The following is a 20,763-nucleotide window of genomic DNA, read 5'->3' as shown; positions in this document are numbered from 1 at the left end:
TTTTAAATCTTCGACTTAAACTTCAACTTTTGCATTGCAACTTTTCAGGAAAAGAAAGCCTGCCGTTTCTATTAGCTTGGATTCACCATCGATGATGTCACTGGTGGACGGGTTTCTGAACTGCCCACAGCCTTCCTATGAGACACAGACTGAGTAGGAAAAAATGGTGGTATTTTATCATGAACATTAGTTAGGACCAATTATAGGAAGAGAAGTTGAAAAGTGGTGAAGTGGTCCTTTAAGTATTGCGTGCAAAACGACAGTGTGGACTGACCGTGAGCTGTTTGGTGGTAATGCCCGCATCCACCACGGCTTTGTGCATGGCCTTGAGAGTGTCGAACTCTGGTGCTGCAATGAACACCACATAGGGCATGAACTCTGCCGTCTTCAGCACCTTCAGAGCCTGGGAGAGACATCGCAAGACACATCAGAGCCAAGGCACGCAATCTCAGACATGGTGGTGTTGTCTACACAAACTGTGTATAAACACACACACACACACACACACACACACACACACACACACACCCCTAATACATCCTAGTGCTGGTGGACAGTAAAACCATCAATCCAATACACACAAAGCATATTTATTGCAGCTTATTGGGTGCAATCAATTATTTGTTGAGCATTTTTTTCAGCTATTCTGAACACACCATATTGTTACTGTCGGGAGGAAACCGCCTAACTTCATTGTTGAGGTTTTTGATATATATTTTTTAACTCATTTTAGTCGACTAAATCGACTGTAGATTTAGTCGACTAAAACTAGATTAACACCACAACATTCCGGGTGACTAAAATGTGACTACAACTAAATAAACTATTCAAGAGACTATGGCTTAAAACTAAAATCTAAGTGTTGTTGTCATAGTCTGGCAGCCGGGGTTGTGGAGTGGGAAATTTGGTGTATAGTCTTTTTTTTATTGGCCTAAAATATTGTCCAAATACATACATTCATGAAGCCACTTGCTGACCGGCTGTCGGTATTGAGCACATTTTTAACATCCTATATGTAATGGTTTCCGGCCTCAGCTGCCTGACTCAGATGACACACATAGTTGCATAAGCATATTGATAATCATGTCTACTACTGTATCAGAGGGACTGACTGTACGTACGATATGAGATGCAAGCGTATTCCTGCTCATTCTGTTCTTATCATGGTTTCCATAATCTACTAGGGACGTCATAGATCTACTGTCCTACTGTATAGATTACTCTGTGTGTGTGTAATAAACTTCAGAATGCATGGCTAACATATCACTGTGTGTCTGACATGACATGTCAGACACACAGTGACATGTGTCTGACTCACAATGGATCTTCACCCACCACCCAAAGGGATTATATGGAGACTTCTAGATGCCTTAGAGATGGTTGCCCTTTTTATCATTACACTATATAAGGCAACATCCTATATGAGACAAGATTTTCAAATTGTATTTTGCTTTATGTAGCATGTGGCATCATGTCAAACTAGGTTTTCATGATTCTGAATCCATTCCAAGCATTAGTTTTGCACAAAAAACACTAGTGGCTACTAAAAAACCTATGTTTCTATGTCAGTGGTTCTCAAACTAAAATTATATTTTCAAGAGTTTTTAAAAATAGCAGACCCACAAGTTCGTAGTGCGGCACTCGGTGAGCTTGTAGATCTGCTATTTTCCAATAGCTAAAGTTTAACATAATGCTTAAAACACCAAAAGGGGGTTCCCGTCTTAAATGGGTTTTTTTAACCTACCTGTGGGTTGACGTCGAGGATGCAGGTCCTCCCGGCCTCCACCACCTGGTGGATGGAGTGAATCTTGGTGCCGTAGAGGTTTCCGTCGTACTCTCCGTGCTCCAGGAAGCGGCCTGCCTTCACGTCCGTCTCCATCTCGCCGCGCGACGTGAAGTGGTACGTGTTGCCGTCCAGCTCGTCGTCGCGGGGACGCCGCGACGTGACTGTTGTTGGTGAGCGGGAAGGACATGTTCGTTTTAAGATTTTTTCTAAAATCATTTAGTTAAACCATTTAATTTTCATTTAAAGGACCACTTCACAACTTTTCAACTTATCTTCGTATAATTGGTCCTCACTAATCATGATAAAATAGCACAATGTTTTTCTACTCAGTCCGTGTCTCATAGGAGGGCTGTTTGCAGTTCAGATTCAGATTTTTTTTAAACAATATTTAGATTGTTATTATCGTGAGAACGATGGCTTCCATTTTCGCATTGCAACTTTTCAGGAATAGAAGGCCTGCAGTTTCTACAAATGAATAAATAATGGACCTTGATATGAAAAGGGTTGAAAACCAATGCCATAGGTGGGAAGAGTGTTGCACTCACATGGGATGGTGGTGCCAAAGCGTGTGGGGTGGAGGACCACCAATCGGTTCTTGAGGCTCCGGCGGCCCACTCCCTGTGCACCAATCAGAACCAGGCTCTTCCTCTGGAACGGCGGCATCTTGGCCACCTCCTCGTAGATCTGCAGCTCGTGTCTGTCGAACTCTACACCAGGGGTGATTTAGTGTTATTTTAGTTGTAGTCATCATAGTCTCTTGAATAGTTTTCATTTAGTTTCAGTCACATTTTAGTCACCTGGAATGTTTTAGTCAACTAAAATGTCTTTCGACGGGCCTTGATGGCATCGTAATGGCTGATTTTACACTTGCTGAAAATAGCAAATCTACAAGCTCACAATGCGTCGTGCTGCGATGCATTGTGAGCTTGTAGATTTGCTATTTTCAGCATGCAGCCAAGTGTAAAATGACTTATACTGGATCTCTTCTCCACTAGTCCCTTCATTTAACATTTTAGTCTAGTTTTAATTTGTTGTCGAAATTGTCAATATATTTAGTCTTAGTTTTAGTCATCATAGCTTAGTTTTCATTTAGTTTCCATTTAGTTTAGTTTTTTGTCATAGTGCAATAGGGCTTAAGTGGTAAGTAATAATATTCAAATCTACAAAGTAACTAAAGTTTCCAAATAAATAAAATGTAGAAGTAAAGTTACTGGAAATTGGAAATACGTCAAAATTGTTCATAAGTACGTAAGCAAATGTACTTAGTTACTTTACAGCACCGCCAATCACAGGCGAAACGAAAGAGCCGTCAGCCAATCGTTTCGCGCAGATCACGAAGACGCCGTCAACCAATGAGAGGGCAGTGCCGAGATTGGAACGCTTACCTGCATTCTTGGCCGTGAGGTACATCATCTTTTTCTTCTTCTTTCCAGTTATTGTTCCGCACAGGATCCCTACGATGACACAACAAACCCAATCTGAGAACCCATCGGCTAAACAATAAAGGAAAAACAGCGCCCTCTTTTCTTTTCAACGGTCTCTCTCTCGACTTTCGAGAGAGAGACTAACGCAAACTAAATCAGTGTTGATTTTGACAGCATATTGACACACGAAATATCATAAGATTTTAGTCGACTAAATCTACAGTTGATTTAGTCAACTAAAATGTATTTTGGCGGGCCTTGATGCCGTCGTAATGGCAGATATTACACTCGCTTTATATTATAGCCGACCTACAAGCTCACAACGTATTGTGAGTTTGTAGATCTGGTATTTTCAGCATGCAACCAAGTGTAAAATGACCACTAGTAAAATGTCCACTAGTCCCTATCTAACATTTTAATCTAGTTTTTATTTGTTGATGAAATTGTCAATACATTTAGTCTTAGTTTTAGTCATCACAGCTTAGTTTCCATTTAGTTTTCTCGTCAGTGAAAAAAAAATATCTGTCATTACACCAGTTGGCCAGAAGGGGTCAGACAGTGACTCTTAAACGTCTAGTCAGGCTCCTCTCAGTGAATCCTTCACTGTACAGACACAGCAAAGTGAAAGCTGCTATAATGATAATAATACAAAATAAAGATTTATAATAATAAATAATGCAGGGGTTTAATAACACTAACTTTAGCTGCTTTTAAAAGATTTCAGTAACTAGTTTGATACTCCGACATTTTCTTTCTGCCATGGTTTTGCATAATATGTTAGTAGATGCAAACTAGGACCTCAGAGCCCACGAGGAAAAGGAACAAGGCAGTAGGGAGTCAGTAATGTATGCTAGGCCAAGCAGTAAATGCGTAGGAGGACTTTAATATTGATTCTATGCCACAAGGGGCCAATGCAGTGTGCAAGACTGACGTGTTCCGTCTTATTTTGTTGTAATTTGTTAGTAGTCTCGTCGTGGTGGAGGACGGAGCGACTGACTCTTAATGCCCTGTATAACCACTTAACTCCTATACACTGTACTCGCTTGTAGATCGTCTACTTTTGGAAAATGTTTGCCTCGACTAGAAGAGTCTAAAGACACAAAAAGGTCACTGAGGTCCCAGAATAGGGATATATGTGTGTGTGTGTGTGTGTGTGTGTGTGTGTGTGTGTGTGTGTGTGTGTGTGTGTGTGTGTGTGTGTGTGTGTGTGATGAGGTACCTGATGATTCAAAATCTCTAGGGACGAAGGCTTTCCGCTTCTCCTCCAGGAACTGGCTGGGTACTAGCCCCGTGGCACCGCCCACCACTTGGCATGCCTGGCGCGGGACAGAAGGCCACACCTCAGATCAAATCATTCCACTCCCTGTCATGATAACTGTCTGAGTCTGTATGGCCTGCGCCACTTAAAATGTCAGTGAAAACACATCCTATACCAGTTTGCGGCGGTGTAAAAGTTACTCGAGTACCGTACTTAATTCTTTGGATGCCCACTAGGTGGTAGCATAAGCAACCTGTGCCAGCCGCCCGCTCTCACTCTACGATCCTTGTTTCATTTCCAGGTTATCAGTGAGGTGGGGGCTGTTGTTGTGAGGACTCGTCAGAAACAGTTACATGTCCGGAGCGATGCGAGACAAAGTCACAAATGATTTACGATCGTCGGGATGCGCGACAGCTCACCATGGACAGCACTCGAAGCTTTAGAGATACAAGGCTTTGAAAGTCATAATGGAGGCTCACTGGAGCTGGATTTAAAAATCCCATAGCTGGTGGGGACGGAGGCTCTCCATAGCAACCGGAGCAATGCTAAAAGGTAAATGAAATGAAATGAAAGCGGGACCGTCAGGTCCCGCTTTCATATATGGAGTATACAGGGGGTATGAATATGTACATACTACATACTTAGGTTGTACCCCCTAGCGTACCCTAGCCAGGGTACGATTTTTCAAAAATGGCAGATCTACAAGCTCGTAGCGCGGCACTCGGTGCTATTTCTCAACAGCTAAAGTTTAAAATAATGGTTAAAGTGGTTAAAAGCTAGGAGGTGACACCGATGTGGCCACAGGTCTAAATGGGTTAAAAAAAAGTAAAACATACGAGTACTTTTTCCTCCACCTCCGACAGCCTAGCAGTTTGTGTGTTGTCTCACCTGCCACCAGTTTGGGTCCTCTCTGTTGACAATCTGAAGGACCTCGCCTCTCTTGAACGCCATCCCCGCCTCTCGACACGGGATCAGGTTGTCGTGGGCCGGCTCGTAGTCAAAGTGTGGTCGCACATAGACCTGTCACAGGAAGACACGCCAAGAAGAGACTAAGCACTGCTTTTAGAATAAATAAGACCTAAGACCAGATTCCAAAAAAATTACAGTTTTCTGAAAACAAACTTGTGCTTCTATGTCAGCGGTGCTCAAACCTTTTCATGTCAACAGAACCCCAAGATTATATGTATTCGGGCCGCCGACCCCCGATCTGAAAATGTTTTGTAGGCTTTTAGGGACACCCGTGTCTGTGTGAAGTGAGGTCATACATCGCATTCCGTGCTCAGCCAATCAAACCATCACAAAAGTCATTCCGGCCAATCACTTTTGGCGTCTTCACTTTTCTGCCCTCACTTTTATCTTTAATATGTAGGCCTACTACTTGCTCAGGCAATGAAATCATCGCTATGGGGTGATCAGCCAATCACAAGCCAATGTTTGTGTTCACACAGGCCGACCCAGACCCGGAATGCTGGTCATTTTTCGATCGCAGTCGAGATCATGGATTTCACAATGCCACGCCCGACTTGATCAGCTCTGTAGCAGTGGCCGGCAAACTGTGTTCTTCTCGGACTAGTGAAGAAACACAGGGAAGGTTTAGAGAAGTCGATGGGTGGCTTTGGTGGAGTTTGGATACAAACTCTGGAGAGTGTACGAAAAGAAAGAATAAAAACACACACACACACCCATGCACATGACTGCGATATGCAAGGAGGGGTGAAGGTCACTCACTCAGTCATTCAGACATGCAGTTACGGTGACACATTCACAGTTTTCACACCCATTATATTGAGTGTCCTGACACAGCTGTTTGCACTATGCCAACAAGCAGACATTCAAGCCAAGCTGGCTAAGTAGTTTTTGGCCCAATGCGTTCGCTAAAACGAGTGGCGAGGGAGGAAGCAATAAAACACGGCAGTAAAAAGCCGACTTGCGTAACACGCCCCGAGCCAGAACACAGGCAGGGATTTGACGTCGCGTTCCATTCAGTTTCTCTTCTGCGGTTACAGTAAGTTAAAGGGCGGCTCATTCGAATTCCTGTTCCTCACTAAGTCAGATATTATTTCACACATTCATTAAGATGTTAGCTACTGTACTGTAATAATAATAATAATATACTTTATTTATATAGCACCTTGCATGGCATAAAATGCAGTGCAAAGTGCTTTATATAGCAATAAAGAAAAAGCAAAAAGCAGTGAAACTTGCAAAACAGTCACTACATGAATAATGACACAGAGATTTAAAAACCCAACTAAAGGCAAGGGCCAAACCTTTCAGAGTTCAATGGACACTCTTTTTTTTCCTTTTTGAGTGATCTCTCAGGTGACAGAAATAACGTGTACAGCAGTTCTGATTCCGTCGACTAGTGGACAAGTGGACAAGATGTCATTTTACATTTGGTTGCATGCTGAAAATAGCCGACCTACAAGCTCACAACGCGACGCGTTGTGAGCTTGTAGATCTGCTATTTTCAGCAAGTGTAAAATCAGCTATTACGACGGCATCAAGGCCTGCCAAAATACATTTTAGTCGACTAAATCAACTGTAGATTTCGGCGACTAAAATCAACACTGAATGACGTGCGTGCGTGCGTGCGTGCGTGCGTGCGTGCGTGCGTGCGTGCGTGCGTGCGCATTAAGGCTGGAGTGTACATACAGTGTGAAAGAGAGTAAATCCAGAGAGTTTGACCTAGATAGCTGCTGGGGTGTTATTAACAGGGAGCTCTCAGGGTTGATGTGCTGGTGATCGGGGGCTGCCTATATACGGGACAAAGCACCCGTACTGTACTGTACTGTACTGTGCCGTACTTTACTGTACTTTACTGTACTTTACTGTACTGTACCGTACCGTACTTTACTGTACTGTACGCAGTGGGGGAAAAGTAACCAAGTACATTTACTCAAGTGCTGTGCTATAAGTACAATTTTGAGGTATTTGTATTTTACTCGAGTGTTTCCAATTTCTCAAGAGGCAAATATTGGACTTTTACTCCGATTTGAAAAATTACTCGTTACTTTGTAGATTTTGATTATTATTACTAAACACACAACCTTGGCCCTATATACATTTCAACCATTTGAAAATAGCCGATCTACAAGCTCACAATGCTCGCATTGTGTGTAGATCTTCTATTTTCAAAGGATTTGTATACATTTGACAACTTGAAATGGGACATTCTGCACAGTGAGTACTTTCTTTTTATTCTGCACGTTAACTACTTGTAACGGAGTAGCTCTACATTGGGGTATTGATACTTCTACTGTGAGTACTTTATCCACGCCACTGCCTTACGGGACAAAGAAAGCACCCGTCCTGTGTACGCCACTATAACCAGCGTGTGCAGCTGTTACATAAAGCGCCCTCAGTTCTCGCATGCGTGAACGCCCCATTGGTTCCCATGCCAGTGACTATCTTTATGTAGAGTAAAAGATATATATAATGAATACATATATACTCATCGTTAATTCATCCATATGAAACTCGGAGAGTGTACAACCACATCTGTACGCTCCCACAGTTCAATGAACACACACGTGTGCGTGTGTGTGTGTGTGTGTGTGTGTGTGTGTGTGTGTGTGCGCGTGTGCGTGCGTGTGTGCGTATTGCGGTTTTAGAATCCTCTCTGTTGAAGGTGATTCAACGTTTCAATATTTTATTATTAAGTACAAAAGAGTCAAATTGTTTGGGTTTTTGGGTAGCAAAGACATAAAGAATGGCAACAAGGACAAAGTATGTACATTGTTCGTAGCACACTTTGAGGTGCTTGACGGGTTTGTGTGCTTTGTTCCTTCCTATACTTTATTAAATACTCATATGCACGCAGGTGTGCGAGCTCAGAGAACAGGAGTGGCACGAAGGTGGAGTCACATGATAGTTCTGAGGTTTAATGACAACTTTGCACAAATCACATTATGCGACTGGTATTCGGTATGTGAGTCATTCCTATCCAAGATAGGAATAAGAATGCATAGGGGGGAAATGGAAAAAACAAACATTGTTCTGCTCAAGCAGATGCCAGTTGTGTTTTTTACTGTGACAGAACGCATATCTATGAACGGTACAGTTTGTGATTAATTAGAGCTGTAAGATTATGTGCAGATACTGGGATGTGGGCCAAGCCACAGGCAAATTACACCAGTGGGTGTGCCTTCCCTCTGTGTGTGTGTGTGTGTGTGTGCGTGCGTGCGTGCGTGCGTGCGTGCGTGCGTGCACGCACTATTGTAGAGTGAAGAAAATGTCCTTAACACATTCCCTCCTGTTACTATAGGCGGTAACTTGAGGCCAGTGAAATGCGTGACATAAGCAGAAGAAGCGTTATCCGGCCGACCCGGAAGTGATTGTCCTCCATTAGGTTTTCTCCATGTTTTAGGCTACTAAGCTCCCATCATCGTACTTTATCCCATTCTGAGCACTTTAAACACTAATGACCGCGTGCACGTGTGTGCACCGAGTATTGGGATGTAGGCTGTTTCCACCATGGGAGTCCTATGGGGTCCAGTCGTGGAAGCGAAAATGAGGTCAAAATATTGTTTATATATACTTTCATCAAATCTTGTTTTCTTGTGAATGGCCAAAATGGTCATGATAGCTTTTCTCGAGATATCTCGAGAATGGCATGGATTGTCATTTGTATGGTTTGTTTGGTTTCTCCAGCGGACGTAGAATACGTACGAATACGTATGTACGATTGTTTGGTTTCTCCACTATGGAGACGAGCGCAATGAACACAGCTGGGCTGGCTGTGAGAGAAGGCAATATGCATTGGCAAGTACTAGTAAGTAGGGCATAGTAGTAGGACGGACGTGCTATGTCCTCTCGGTGGGGGCTCCTCACTGGCAGCTAGTAGGGTACAGGGTAGGTAACAGCTATGGCAATACCGATATGTGTGGGAACTAAGGTGTGACTATAAAGTGTGTCTCCTGGGCATGACGTTAAACTGCTCCGTTGTGACAGCTACCGCCGTTAATGATGGGTGCAGATTGCATTTGCAACCTCTTTTTGATTTTGATTTTAGTTTTAGTCATAGTCTCTTCAATTCATTTAGTTTTAGTCACATTTTAGTCGATTAAATCTAAAGTTGATTTACTCAACTAAAATGTATTTTGGCGGGCCTTGATGCCGTCGTAATGACTTATTTTACACTTGCTGAAAATATATACATTTACTTAATGACCCCAACTTATGCTCCCAACATTCTTTTTTTGTGACACAACTAGGAGCCACAATCTGCATTCTGTGAAGATTTTGCTAGAAGCTTTGTCATTGGTCGAAAAAAACCCTGAAATGACTAACCAATCAGGAAGTAGACAGGAAAACCGACCAATGACAAAGCTTCTAGGAAAATCTTTGAATGCAGATTGCGGCCCATAGATGTGTCACAGAGACTAATTATTTTTGGGAGCGTTTTACCCAATGCTGGCTGTCTGAATACCAAGAAAATAAAATGAGAAATTCATATTTTAATATTATTTTTTCAGTATTTTGAGAAATACTGAAAAAAAACATTGTTTATAGCTGCCTTATTGCTTTAAAGGAGCATTCAGTGATTTGGGTGATTTGGAAATAAACCCGGTCCACCCGGTAACAAGATGTGCACATGCACACGCTCTACAGTGGGGGAAGTACAACAGACCAACAGCACGCGCACCAATGCCAGCCACACTCGATCATGATTGGAGGAAGGCACCTCTCATCCTGATTGGATGAAAGCTTTGCCACCCAAAGCCCAAACCGAAACTAGGGTTTTTTGACCCCAGGGGCTCACTGGGGACAGGGAGGAACTCCTTATATGGTCAGCACACTTTATAGTAGGGAGGATTATCCAAAAAATAAGAAAAAATAAGTGATAGTTGAATTAAGTGAAATCACTGAATGTACCTTTAAGTACAACATTTGAGTACTTTTTTTCCAACACTGGTGTTTGTGTACCTGGGGTGCGGCGGGCGCGTCTCGGTAGCTGGGCAGGATCTTCAGGGTGATTCCTCCGCTGCAGTCCTTGAGCATGTCCTGCAGCTCGCTGGGGTTGTTCCCCACGTCCTTCCCGTTCACCTCCTTGATGATGTCGCCCACGTGCAGCAGGCCCTGCCGGTCGATCATCCCGCCGTGGAGGATCCTGGCGATGACCAGGTCCTCCTTCTCCACGCGGAACGTCACGCCCTGAGAGGAGGAACAGACCAAAATGAGCCCCGGGCGCTGTTGGCACCACCACAGACTCTCGTTCTATTTCGCTTGGAATACTCGGCCGTTTCCGGTCCCTGAAAAACAGCTAGCGATCGTTCGCTAGCTGTCTATTTAAGAGTCTTTAGAAGTAGGGGTGCACGATTATGAAAATATGACCGATCACCGATTATTTACAGGGTCATATCTGCCGATACCGATTCTGACCCTATTACGGATTACGCCGCCTTCAAGCATTAGAAATACACAAATTAAAAGCGACAGAGCCATTGACGGTCACATTATTATTGCGTCATCAATATCTGTGAAAAATAATCTGGATTATTTTGAGACCGATCCGACACCGATATGGCCGATTTCGATATGCCACCGATTATATCGTGCATCGCTATTTAGAAGCATTAATATTTTAAACGTGCTCTAACCGGGATTTAGTATTGAGCCGCTAATATCGGTGCATTGTTCAATCCAGCTCAATTTGAGCCGTAATTGATGAACGGCTATAAAAACCAACGGCCCCATAGCATTTTGCAGGCACGCACGCACGCACACACGCACACACACACACACACACACACGCACACACACACACACTATTTTCCTGCTCCTCACCAGAGGCTCTCCGGCCTTCTTGCGGATGCCAATCATGCGCACGGCGTCGGCCTGCATCAGGGCGTTGTTCACGGCCGCGTCATTGGTCGTCTCAGCCGGGGTGGGCGGGGCCTCGTAACACTTGGAGGCCACGATGTCGTGCGCCTCCAGAAGGGACTGAGAGAGAGAGAGAGACAAACAGAGACAATGAAGACACAGCTTTTATCCAAGGCGCTTTACATAGATTGTGCATTACATTCACGCACGTGCACACGCACGCACGCGCGCGCGCACACACGCACACACACACACACACACACACACACACACCTGTACATAGATTGTGCATTATACATTCACCCATTCACAGTCATTGCAACCAAGTGTAAAATCAGGCATTACGAATTTAAGATGCCATCAAGGCAACGCCAAAATACATTTTAGTCGACTAAAACTAGAACTTTATGATTCTATTACAGAGAAGCACCACGGACCACACATGGAACCACCACTGAACACACATCGGGAAGAACTCACAAAAAGGTTTTGTCCCGAGACCACAAAGTGTTGGGTTGTTCTACCGTCTGCTTCCAGCTTGACCAATCCTATAACTACAGCACCAATAGCTCCTCCCATGGGTTCCCAGTAGGGTTGCATGATGATGAAATTATGACCGATAGTCGATCTCCGATTATTTGTGGAGGACCACAATGGAAACAAGCCTATAGGCCCTATAGGGGGCTTGGCTCAAAGCCTGTTACAAAATATTCAATCAATCAATAAATAGCCTATACTCTTTTTCCAAGTGTCTGTTTTCACTACTGAATGAGTACAAAGCCATTGACGGTGAAAATAATCAGGATTCTTTTGAGACCAATCCGATAACCGATATGGCATTTTTATGGCCGATTCCGATACGCCACCGATGATATTGTGCATCTCTAGTTCCCAGAACTACCTCCTGCACAGGGCCCATGATAAACAGAACTACCTCCTCTGCAGGGCCCATGATAAACAGAACTACCTCCTCTGCAGGGCCCATGATAAACAGAACTACCTCCTCTGCAGGGCCCATGATAAACAGAACTACCTCCTCTGCAGGGCCCATGATAAACAGAACTACCTCCTCTGCAGGGCCCATGATAAACAGAACTACCTCCTCTGCAGGGCCCATGATAAACAGAACTACCTCCTCTGCAGGGCCCATGATAAACAGAACTACCTCCTCTGCAGGGCCCATGATAAACAGAACTACCTCCTCTGCAGGGCCCATGATAAACAGAACTACCTCCTCTGCAGGGCCCATGATAAACAGAACTACCTCCTCTGCAGGGCCCATGATAAACAGAACTACCTCCTCTGCAGGGCCCATGATAAACAGAACTACCTCCTCTGCAGGGCCCATGATAAACAGAACTACCTCCTGCGCAGGGCCCATGATAAACAGAACTACCTCCTCTGCAGGGCCCATGATAAACAGAACTACCTCCTCTGCAGGGCCCATGATAAACAGAACTACCTCCTCTGCAGGGCCCATGATAAACAGAACTACCTCCTCTGCAGGGCCCATGATAAACAGAACTACCTCCTGCACAGGGCCCATGATAAACAGAACTACCTCCTGTGCAGGGCCCATGATAAACAGAACTACCTCCTGCACAGGGCCCATGATAAACAGAACTACCTCCTGCACAGGGCCCATGATAAACAGAACTACCTCCTGCACAGGGCCCATGATAAACAGAACTACCTCCTGCACAGGGCCCATGATAAACAGAACTACCTCCTGCACAGGGCCCATGATAAACAGAACTACCTCCTGCACAGGGCCCATGATAAACAGAACTACCTCCTGCACAGGGCCCATGATAAACAGAACTACCTCCTGCACAGGGCCCATGATAAACAGAACTACCTCCTGCACAGGGCCCATGATAAACAGAACTACCTCCTGCACAGGGCCCATGATAAACAGAACTACCTCCTGCGCAGGGCCCATGATAAACAGAACTACCTCCTGCGCAGGGCCCATGATAAACAGAACTACCTCCTGCACAGGGCCCATGATAAACAGAACTACCTCCTGCGCAGGGCCCATGATAAACAGAACTACCTCCTCCGCAGGGCCCATGATAAACAAGTCCAACACAGTCAACAGGTCCCAGGATCCTAGACCACTACGCTAAATACTGTTATTCTATTCTAGCAGGTCGTTGACTGTCGAGGGCTTTAATTATGTAAAACCTGGTATGTTCATTAATCCCTGAAGATGCATTCTCATTTAAACCTGTGAAAACTGATGATGTACTAAAAAAAAACTCATCGCCCTTCAGCCAAACAAAGCCACCGGCCATCATGACAACGTCCCTACCAGATTCCTCAGAGATGCGGCAGCCTCTATTGCTCCAACAGTAGCCCACATTACATATTTTATCCATCAGTCAGTGTCACGTAACACAGGATTTCAAAGTGGCGCGAGTAATACCTCTGTACAAAAAAGGAAACAAACTAGAACCTGGTAACTACCGTCCCGTTTCCATCCTTTGTTCCACCTCAAAGGTTACAGAGAGATTAATTCACGAACAAATCAGCAGCTACCTAGATGAGCGTAAACTGCTGTTATTTTTCATGTCATGATTATGAATTGAATACCCAGGACCTGAATGGAAACAAGACCGCAAGGACTTTTTTCGGTGATCCCATTGGACGTGTGTTTGACTGTACCCTGTACTGATTATATTTCTGCCAATAAAGTATTCAATCAATCAATCAATGAAATGCAGACGGTCGCCAAGACTAGGGGCCCTATTTCCGTCCATGCTAAACCCCTTATCCCTAAACTACTTTGCCTTTTTTTTAGTGTACTATTTTTAAAAACATTTTTAAATAGTTCAACTAGCCGATCTACACTCATCGACACGTTGTGAGCTTGTAGAAAATGTTGTTAAAATGCTGTTTCAAAATAGTAAAAAAAAATCACACCCATGTGAAGTGAGGGGCACTCATCAAACATCATCTCATTCCGGCCCATTACAATTTGCGTCCTCACTTTTGTCATCAATGTTTGTGTTTAAGCAATGTTTGTGATTACACAAACACTCACAACTGGGCATTCATTGTCAATGGCATTTAATTTAAGGTGCACGATAAACTCGACGGTGAGGACAATGTTTGTGTTTACACAAACCCTCAAAGCTGGACATAGGAGGGGCTAGCGCCCCTCAAAAATGGCAAAGACGTTTAGGTATAAGAGGTAAGTTAACCTGTTAACCACATGATGTAATGAATCGTTTCCCCCATCCATTCGTGTGTCTCTCTGTAGGTCAACGGGGTCTTATCCTTCAGCTTAACAGCATGGGCGGCTCTGATTGGTGGAGGGGCTTTGCCTGGCTCAACTATCTCTAACCGGTATTGGTCGCCGTGGCTGTGTACAGTAAATTCTCCTCGATCCCACCACCTGCTAGTATTATGGTGCAGTGTTGATTCTGACAGAAAACATTTTTAGGCACATTTTAGTCACCTGGAATGTTTTAGTCTTGGTCGAGTTTTAGTCGACTATATCTACAGTTGATTTAGTCGACTGAAATGTATTGGGGCCTTGATGCCGTCGTAATGACTGTTTTTACACTTGCTGAAAATAGCAGGTCTACCAGCTCACAATGTGCCGCGCTGCGACGCGTTGTGAGCTTGTAGATCTGCTATTTTCAGCATGCAACCAAGTGTAAAATGACTTATACTCTCTTGTCCACTAGTCTAGTCTAGTTTTCTGCAGTGAAAGAATTTAGTCGACGAACATTTTTCGTCATAGTTTTAGTCGATGAAATCAACACTGGTGGTATGGTGTAGGGAGGGTTGTCCACTAGGCCTACTGTAAATTACAGGCAATTCACGGCCATTATTTTGTCTTTGTAAAATGTACGATCTTTAAAGTCCCTTTCAATTTAGATATTTGAGACATTCTCTGATATTTTGAATATTCATATTGACCCCGATCCTGTACTAATTATTCTGGGTTTGTCAGACCCCATTTCTATGTTGACGAGAGCACAGAAACAACTTCTCGCATATGGTCGGATTACAGCGAAAATAAATAAAAAAATTAAACACTGGAAAAAGGGACTAGTCACTGGTGGGGAGGAAGTGATGTCACTGAGGAGGAAGTGGTGTCACTGAGGAGGAAGTGAATGACTCTGACAAGTTTATATTTATAGAATACAAGTTTATAAAATGGTCTATATGATCTGTTCACAAATGGGGTTTTTAATTATAGGTATGCAGAGAAACATTGAGGTTAAATAATGATAAGAGATAGTACCACATTAGTTATACGGTCTAGTCTAGAGCCCCAAACAACATGTTGCACATCAAGGTGTTCTGAAGTCCATGGTATGTGTACTGCATGCTGCCTGCCTACCTACCTGCCTACCTGGCCCACTTAAGGTAAAACAACAGCCAAATGTGTGCTTGAAAATCTGGGGCAGAGACTCTGTCAGATGTAGACCACTACACTTACCCACTTTTCACTAGGAGACAAGAGTCTCCTGTGCGTGCGTGCGTGCGCGTGTGTGTGTGTGTGTTCCCTGCACGTGTCCAGTGATGGAAAAAGTACTCAATTGTTTTACTTAAGTAAAAGTCCAGAATTCAAAAGTATTGGCATCAAAATGTACATTAAGTACCCAAAGTAGAAAGTACTCATTATGCAGAATGTCCCATTTCAATTGTGACGCTTGTAGATCGGCTATTTTCAAATGTACAAGGGCTGAAGTGGTTAATGTATGTTTTAAGTAACTATAGTTTTCAAATAAATGTAGTGGAGTAAAAGTACAATATTTGCCTCACTGAGATGTAGTGGAGTAGAAGTAAAAGTATTGGAAATTGGAAATACCGTACTCAAGTAGTGAAGTACAAACACCTCAAAATTGTACTCAAGCACAGTACTTAAAGATGAAAGAAAGATGCACCCACAGCTGTTGTTGTATGATAAAGGGGGATGGGTTAGGGTAGGGGAAGATGTCACTATATCACTGTTTCTTTCATTGGCACGTTTGACTGTCCCCTAAACCAGGGGTGGGCAACTTTGACGATGGCGAAGGCCAATATATTTCCACACTCCCTCCAGAGGGCCACAGTGCATATTACTGTTGTGGCAAAAATAGCCGATATACAAGCTCAAAACGCGTCGCCAACGGGTCTAATGAAGTACAGTATACTGTCACCTCATAAACACATGAAAAACTGGGGAGAAAAATCCATCTTTAAGTGAATGAACGCATAGTTACGTTACACCACTGCACGTGCGTGCGTGCATGCGTATGTATGTGTCTGACCTGGAAGTGTGGCTCCTGCAGGATCTTGCAGAGCTCCTGTGCACTGTCGTCCTTCACATGGAGGCCGTCGATGTCCCCGAGGATCTCCGTCACCAGCTCCACGTTGTTGTCCTGCACCGCCTCCAGCTTCACCTCCTCCAGCTTCTCATGGGCCTAGCGGACCGGACGGACAGACCCAGGGGGCCAAAGGTTAGAACCCTCCCTCTCACAGATGAGAAGGAGGCACATGGTGCTCTAATCACCGAACGCACACACGGCATTTTGATAAGGCCCCCCTTCCCTATACTTCCTTCACAGGTGTTACCACTGATACTAAAGGCTCTGTTACATTCTCGTCAAACAAGAGTCAGGGTGCTGTTATTGTGCATGTTGGCTCACTGGAAGCACTCTTACACGCTACACACCAGTGGGTCTCAAAGTGTCCTTGAGTGGGTGTGTAACTCTGAGAGTGTACAAATGGAACCAAACGGACCCCTGCGGGTGTATTTGTACACTCTCAAGAGTTATGGGGGTCCTTGAAATGAAAAGGTTTGAGAACCACTGCACGCTAAATGGAACAGAGCCTTAATTAGTATCATCGGTAACACCTGTGATGAAAGGTGGGAAGCAGCCCGGAAGTAGGACGAGTTATTCTGTGTGCATAGATTGTGAAGAATATCATAAGTGTTGTTAATTCTTGTGAGCCCCCTGTTAGTTACAGGCTGTAACTTCAATTAGATCAGTTAGTAAGCTAGAAGAGTTGCGTAGCCATTAGATAGTTCTGTGTTTAGCCATGCACTGATGACTGAGTGGTGCTTCAGCTGTGTCAATGCATTGTTGTCCTGCGTAGAAAAAAGTTCCTCGGCTGTTGTCTTGTTCGTGAGACAAGCACGTAAAAGACAATTTCATGAGATCTCGCCAGGCCCCCCCCCCCCCCCCACTACTACTACTTCTGGCAGTCTTCCGGGTACTTCAAAACGCCACTGAGCAACTTCCATTGAAATGAATAGCGGGGGGTGGGGCAGTCCTCCCTCTAGTTTATATATGACTATGGATCTCGCCCACTTGCTGCTCAGCTCAGCCTGTCTGCCTCCCTACCTTCCCACTGGTCTCTCAATGAATATGAATTACTACTAGGCACGTCAGTGAAATGAAATGTGTACAAATTGAATTTAAATTCAGGTTGTGTGTGTGTGTGTGTGTGTGTGTTAAATGCTTTACTGTGGGTGTTTACTGTTTGCACAGGAGAGAGAGAAACACATTTGTATGTATGGCGCTACACTGTGACCTGGACCGTGTGTGTTAGTCAAAGCGTTACTGTACCTTGGCGCCTGGGATATATGTAGCAAGCAGCTGGAATCCGGATAGCTGTGTGGCCTAATTTATACTTTGTGCTGTGATGATGGTGTCACTCTCCGACACAAATAGATTTTCAAGCGACGGAAACAGTGTTGACATTTTGACACCAAATTTGTGTTTTCGTCATAGTCTTTTCAATAGTTTTCCATTTAGTTTTAGTCACATTTTAGTCGACTAAATATAAGATTTTAGTCGACTAAATCTACAGTTGATATAGTCGACTTAACATGTATTTTGGCGGGCCTTGATGCCGCCGTAATGGCTGATTTTACACTTGCTGAAAATAGCCGATCTACAAGCTCACAACGCATCTTTTTTACTTTTTTTTGGGTTTCCACTTAGTTTTCGTCGGTGGAAAAAAAGGTAGTCGACGATCATTTTTTCGTCATGGTTTTTTAGTTTTCCGACAAAGTATAAATTAGGCCTCTGCTCTGCTCTCTCTCTCTCCTAAAGTGTGTGTGCTACCTACCTCTCTCTCTCCTAAAGTGTGTGTGCTACCTTGGAGGGTGAACGCACCATGGGACTCTCCATGATGCCACGCAGGAACAGCAGGTCAATGTCGTTGGCTCCCGTACAGACGGGCAGCTCCTCCAGGTTATCCAACACCTGCTGCATGGCTGTGTGGATGGATGGATGGATGGATGGAGGGATGGAGGGAGGGAGGGAGGGAGGGAGGGAGGGAGGGATGGATGGATGGATGGATGGAGGGAGGGAGGGATGGGTGGGTGGATGGATGGAGGGATGGATGGATGGATGGATGGATGGATGGATGGATGGATGGAGTGAGAGGGAGAGAGAAAGAGAGACAACCGTGTATGTCAGTAGACAGTAGGTCAGTGGTATGTCAGTGGTTCCCAAGAGGGAGTTCCAGGGCCCAGTTAAATGATAGTTAGGATCAAAATTGACCTTTTATGGGTCTGTAACTCAGAGAATGTACAAATGGAATCATCTCAGAGTTAAATTAAGTTTCATTTAACATTTACATTTTTTTTTAAATTCAGGTCAAACCGGGGGCCCTAGAGCCGTAAATATCTTCTCTCATGGGGGTCCTTGGCATGTATTTTCAAATGGGGGGTCCGCAGGCTAATGAGTATCATTTTGGGGGTCCTTGACATGAAAAAGTTTGGGAACCATTGGTGTATGTAATACAACGAGGCACAGTTCAAACTAGAAATGCACTCTGTCGAGGTGCCAACTTGCGCCTTGCACACAAGTAGGCCATACATGACCTACTTGTGCGCAAGCAGAGCGTGCAAGTACTGCTGCTAACTAATGTCTATTACAACTGCTGTTCTAAATCCTTTAGACCCGTCATTGAGCAGGCTGCGGCTTTTTGTGACATTAAAGGTCGGCTGGGAACAAGTTAAAGAATGCTCAAACTCCCTTTCCTCAAACAGAAACGTTTTCTTGGGAGTTGGGACCTTGATCAGTCAGGTAGCGTCTTCCTCTGTGTCCTCTGTAATTGATCAAATTTCTTTAGCACAATTTAGTCCACGCATAGCGTGAAAACAAGACCAGTGATGTACCGTCTTTAGCTTGGCACCAGATGAAAGTCCTTTGGCCAGAGTTGGTCAATAGCCACAAGCCTATATTGATCTTTCACACGGCTTCTGGGACAAATAAGTCAAGTTCAAGTGTAAAGCTATTGACAAGCGAAGCGAATTCTGTCGATTCAACCAAGCCAGTTCATACAAGCAGGCTCTCTCAAGTCTCAACAACACAGTTTAATCAACAAATTAACTCTGCTTCAATCTTCTCATTTTCACAAAGTGCCCTAGCTGTGCTGCTTACAGAGGAAGAGAGAGGTGTGGAGTTGACTCGGCAGGTATCAGTTAACCCCTTAATGCCAGGGTCTCAAACCCTACTTTGCCTACTAAGCCTATGTAAGACCCTTAAAGCCTACAGATCGCATGTGTGTGCTCTAGTATATAGTCTAGTCTAGTGCACTGTTTCCAAAACACTGGGTCACGACTTGAGTAAAGCTACCATTTATTTTTCCTACATTTAAATTTGTTTTGGTGTCTTTTTATTGTTTCAATATGTGAGAGCCCTGTCTAGTTGATAAAGGCTTTTTAATCTATCCTTTACTAAGAGTGTGCTTGAAGTAAAGCCCGTCCCGATGGGATCCACTCTTCACTATGAACTAGTTTTAACTTCGAGCACCTCATCACCACAAGGAAAATAGCCGATCTACAAGCTCACAAAACTGTTGGGTGCTCGTAGATCGGACCACGGGCAAACATCTAATTTGTGTTTTGGGTCACAGGCTACAGAGTTTGGGAACCACTGCTCTAGTGCTTGTTATGTGGCTGGTAGACGTGTCCTGTCAGCAGTAACTAATGACTAAACCACCACCAGGTGATGTCTACTTTTCTGTCTGTCGGTCTCTCTTGTTGTGAAGATGTTTTGCATTTTGCTCGCCTGCGACTAGACTTGGTTGGGACTTTGACTCATGTTCCAGCTGAAACCAACAAGTATGCTCGAGAAGACTTTTCTTAAATTGAAGTACCAAGTACTGATTGGACTTCTTTTTCACAAAGTGCCTCCGGGCCAAAGACGTTTTTAACTTATTTTTAAAGGGGCTTAAATTGATAACATTATAATCATGACTTAAGACAAATCTTACAACTCTAGTTCTGAAAAAAGCAGAACAAATCTATGGTGGCCTGTGCTGAACTATTGCTACTTCCATTTAGCTGTGGATGAGTTAAATCAGGTCGGCCTGTTTTGAAAAATGAGGGACACGTCCGTCCCCTGCCATCAGGGACACGTCCGTCCCCTGCCATCAGGGACACGTCCGTCCCCTGCCATCAGGGACACGTCCGTCCCCTGCCATCAGGTACACGTACGCCCCCTGCCATC

The 20,763-nt window shown here is 44.2% G+C and overlaps 1 protein-coding gene across 1 annotated transcript in view; it reads right to left on the bottom strand.

The window, feature by feature from the left end:
* Positions 1-20,763, bottom strand: part of pals2b (protein associated with LIN7 2, MAGUK p55 family member b) — a 51,324-nt gene that overhangs the window by 3,351 nt on the left and 27,210 nt on the right. Inside the window, exons 3-12 of the mRNA XM_079522245.1 lie at positions 18,418-18,518; positions 16,564-16,716; positions 11,258-11,413; positions 10,397-10,624; positions 5,357-5,488; positions 4,430-4,526; positions 3,172-3,240; positions 2,332-2,493; positions 1,745-1,947; positions 275-403 (exon numbers count right to left, since the gene is read on the bottom strand). Of these exons, the coding sequence (XP_079378371.1) occupies positions 275-403; positions 1,745-1,947; positions 2,332-2,493; positions 3,172-3,240; positions 4,430-4,526; positions 5,357-5,488; positions 10,397-10,624; positions 11,258-11,413; positions 16,564-16,716; positions 18,418-18,516 (1,428 nt within the window). The 5' untranslated portion in view covers positions 18,517-18,518. The remainder of the gene's footprint in view (positions 1-274; positions 404-1,744; positions 1,948-2,331; positions 2,494-3,171; positions 3,241-4,429; positions 4,527-5,356; positions 5,489-10,396; positions 10,625-11,257; positions 11,414-16,563; positions 16,717-18,417; positions 18,519-20,763) is intronic.

Source organism: Electrona antarctica (genome assembly GCF_951216825.1).
Source record: "Electrona antarctica genome assembly, chromosome: 15".
NCBI lineage: Eukaryota > Metazoa > Chordata > Actinopteri > Myctophiformes > Myctophidae > Electrona > Electrona antarctica.
The sequence above is the reverse complement of the archived record's forward strand: the minus strand, read 5'-3'. Positions and strand labels throughout refer to the sequence as shown.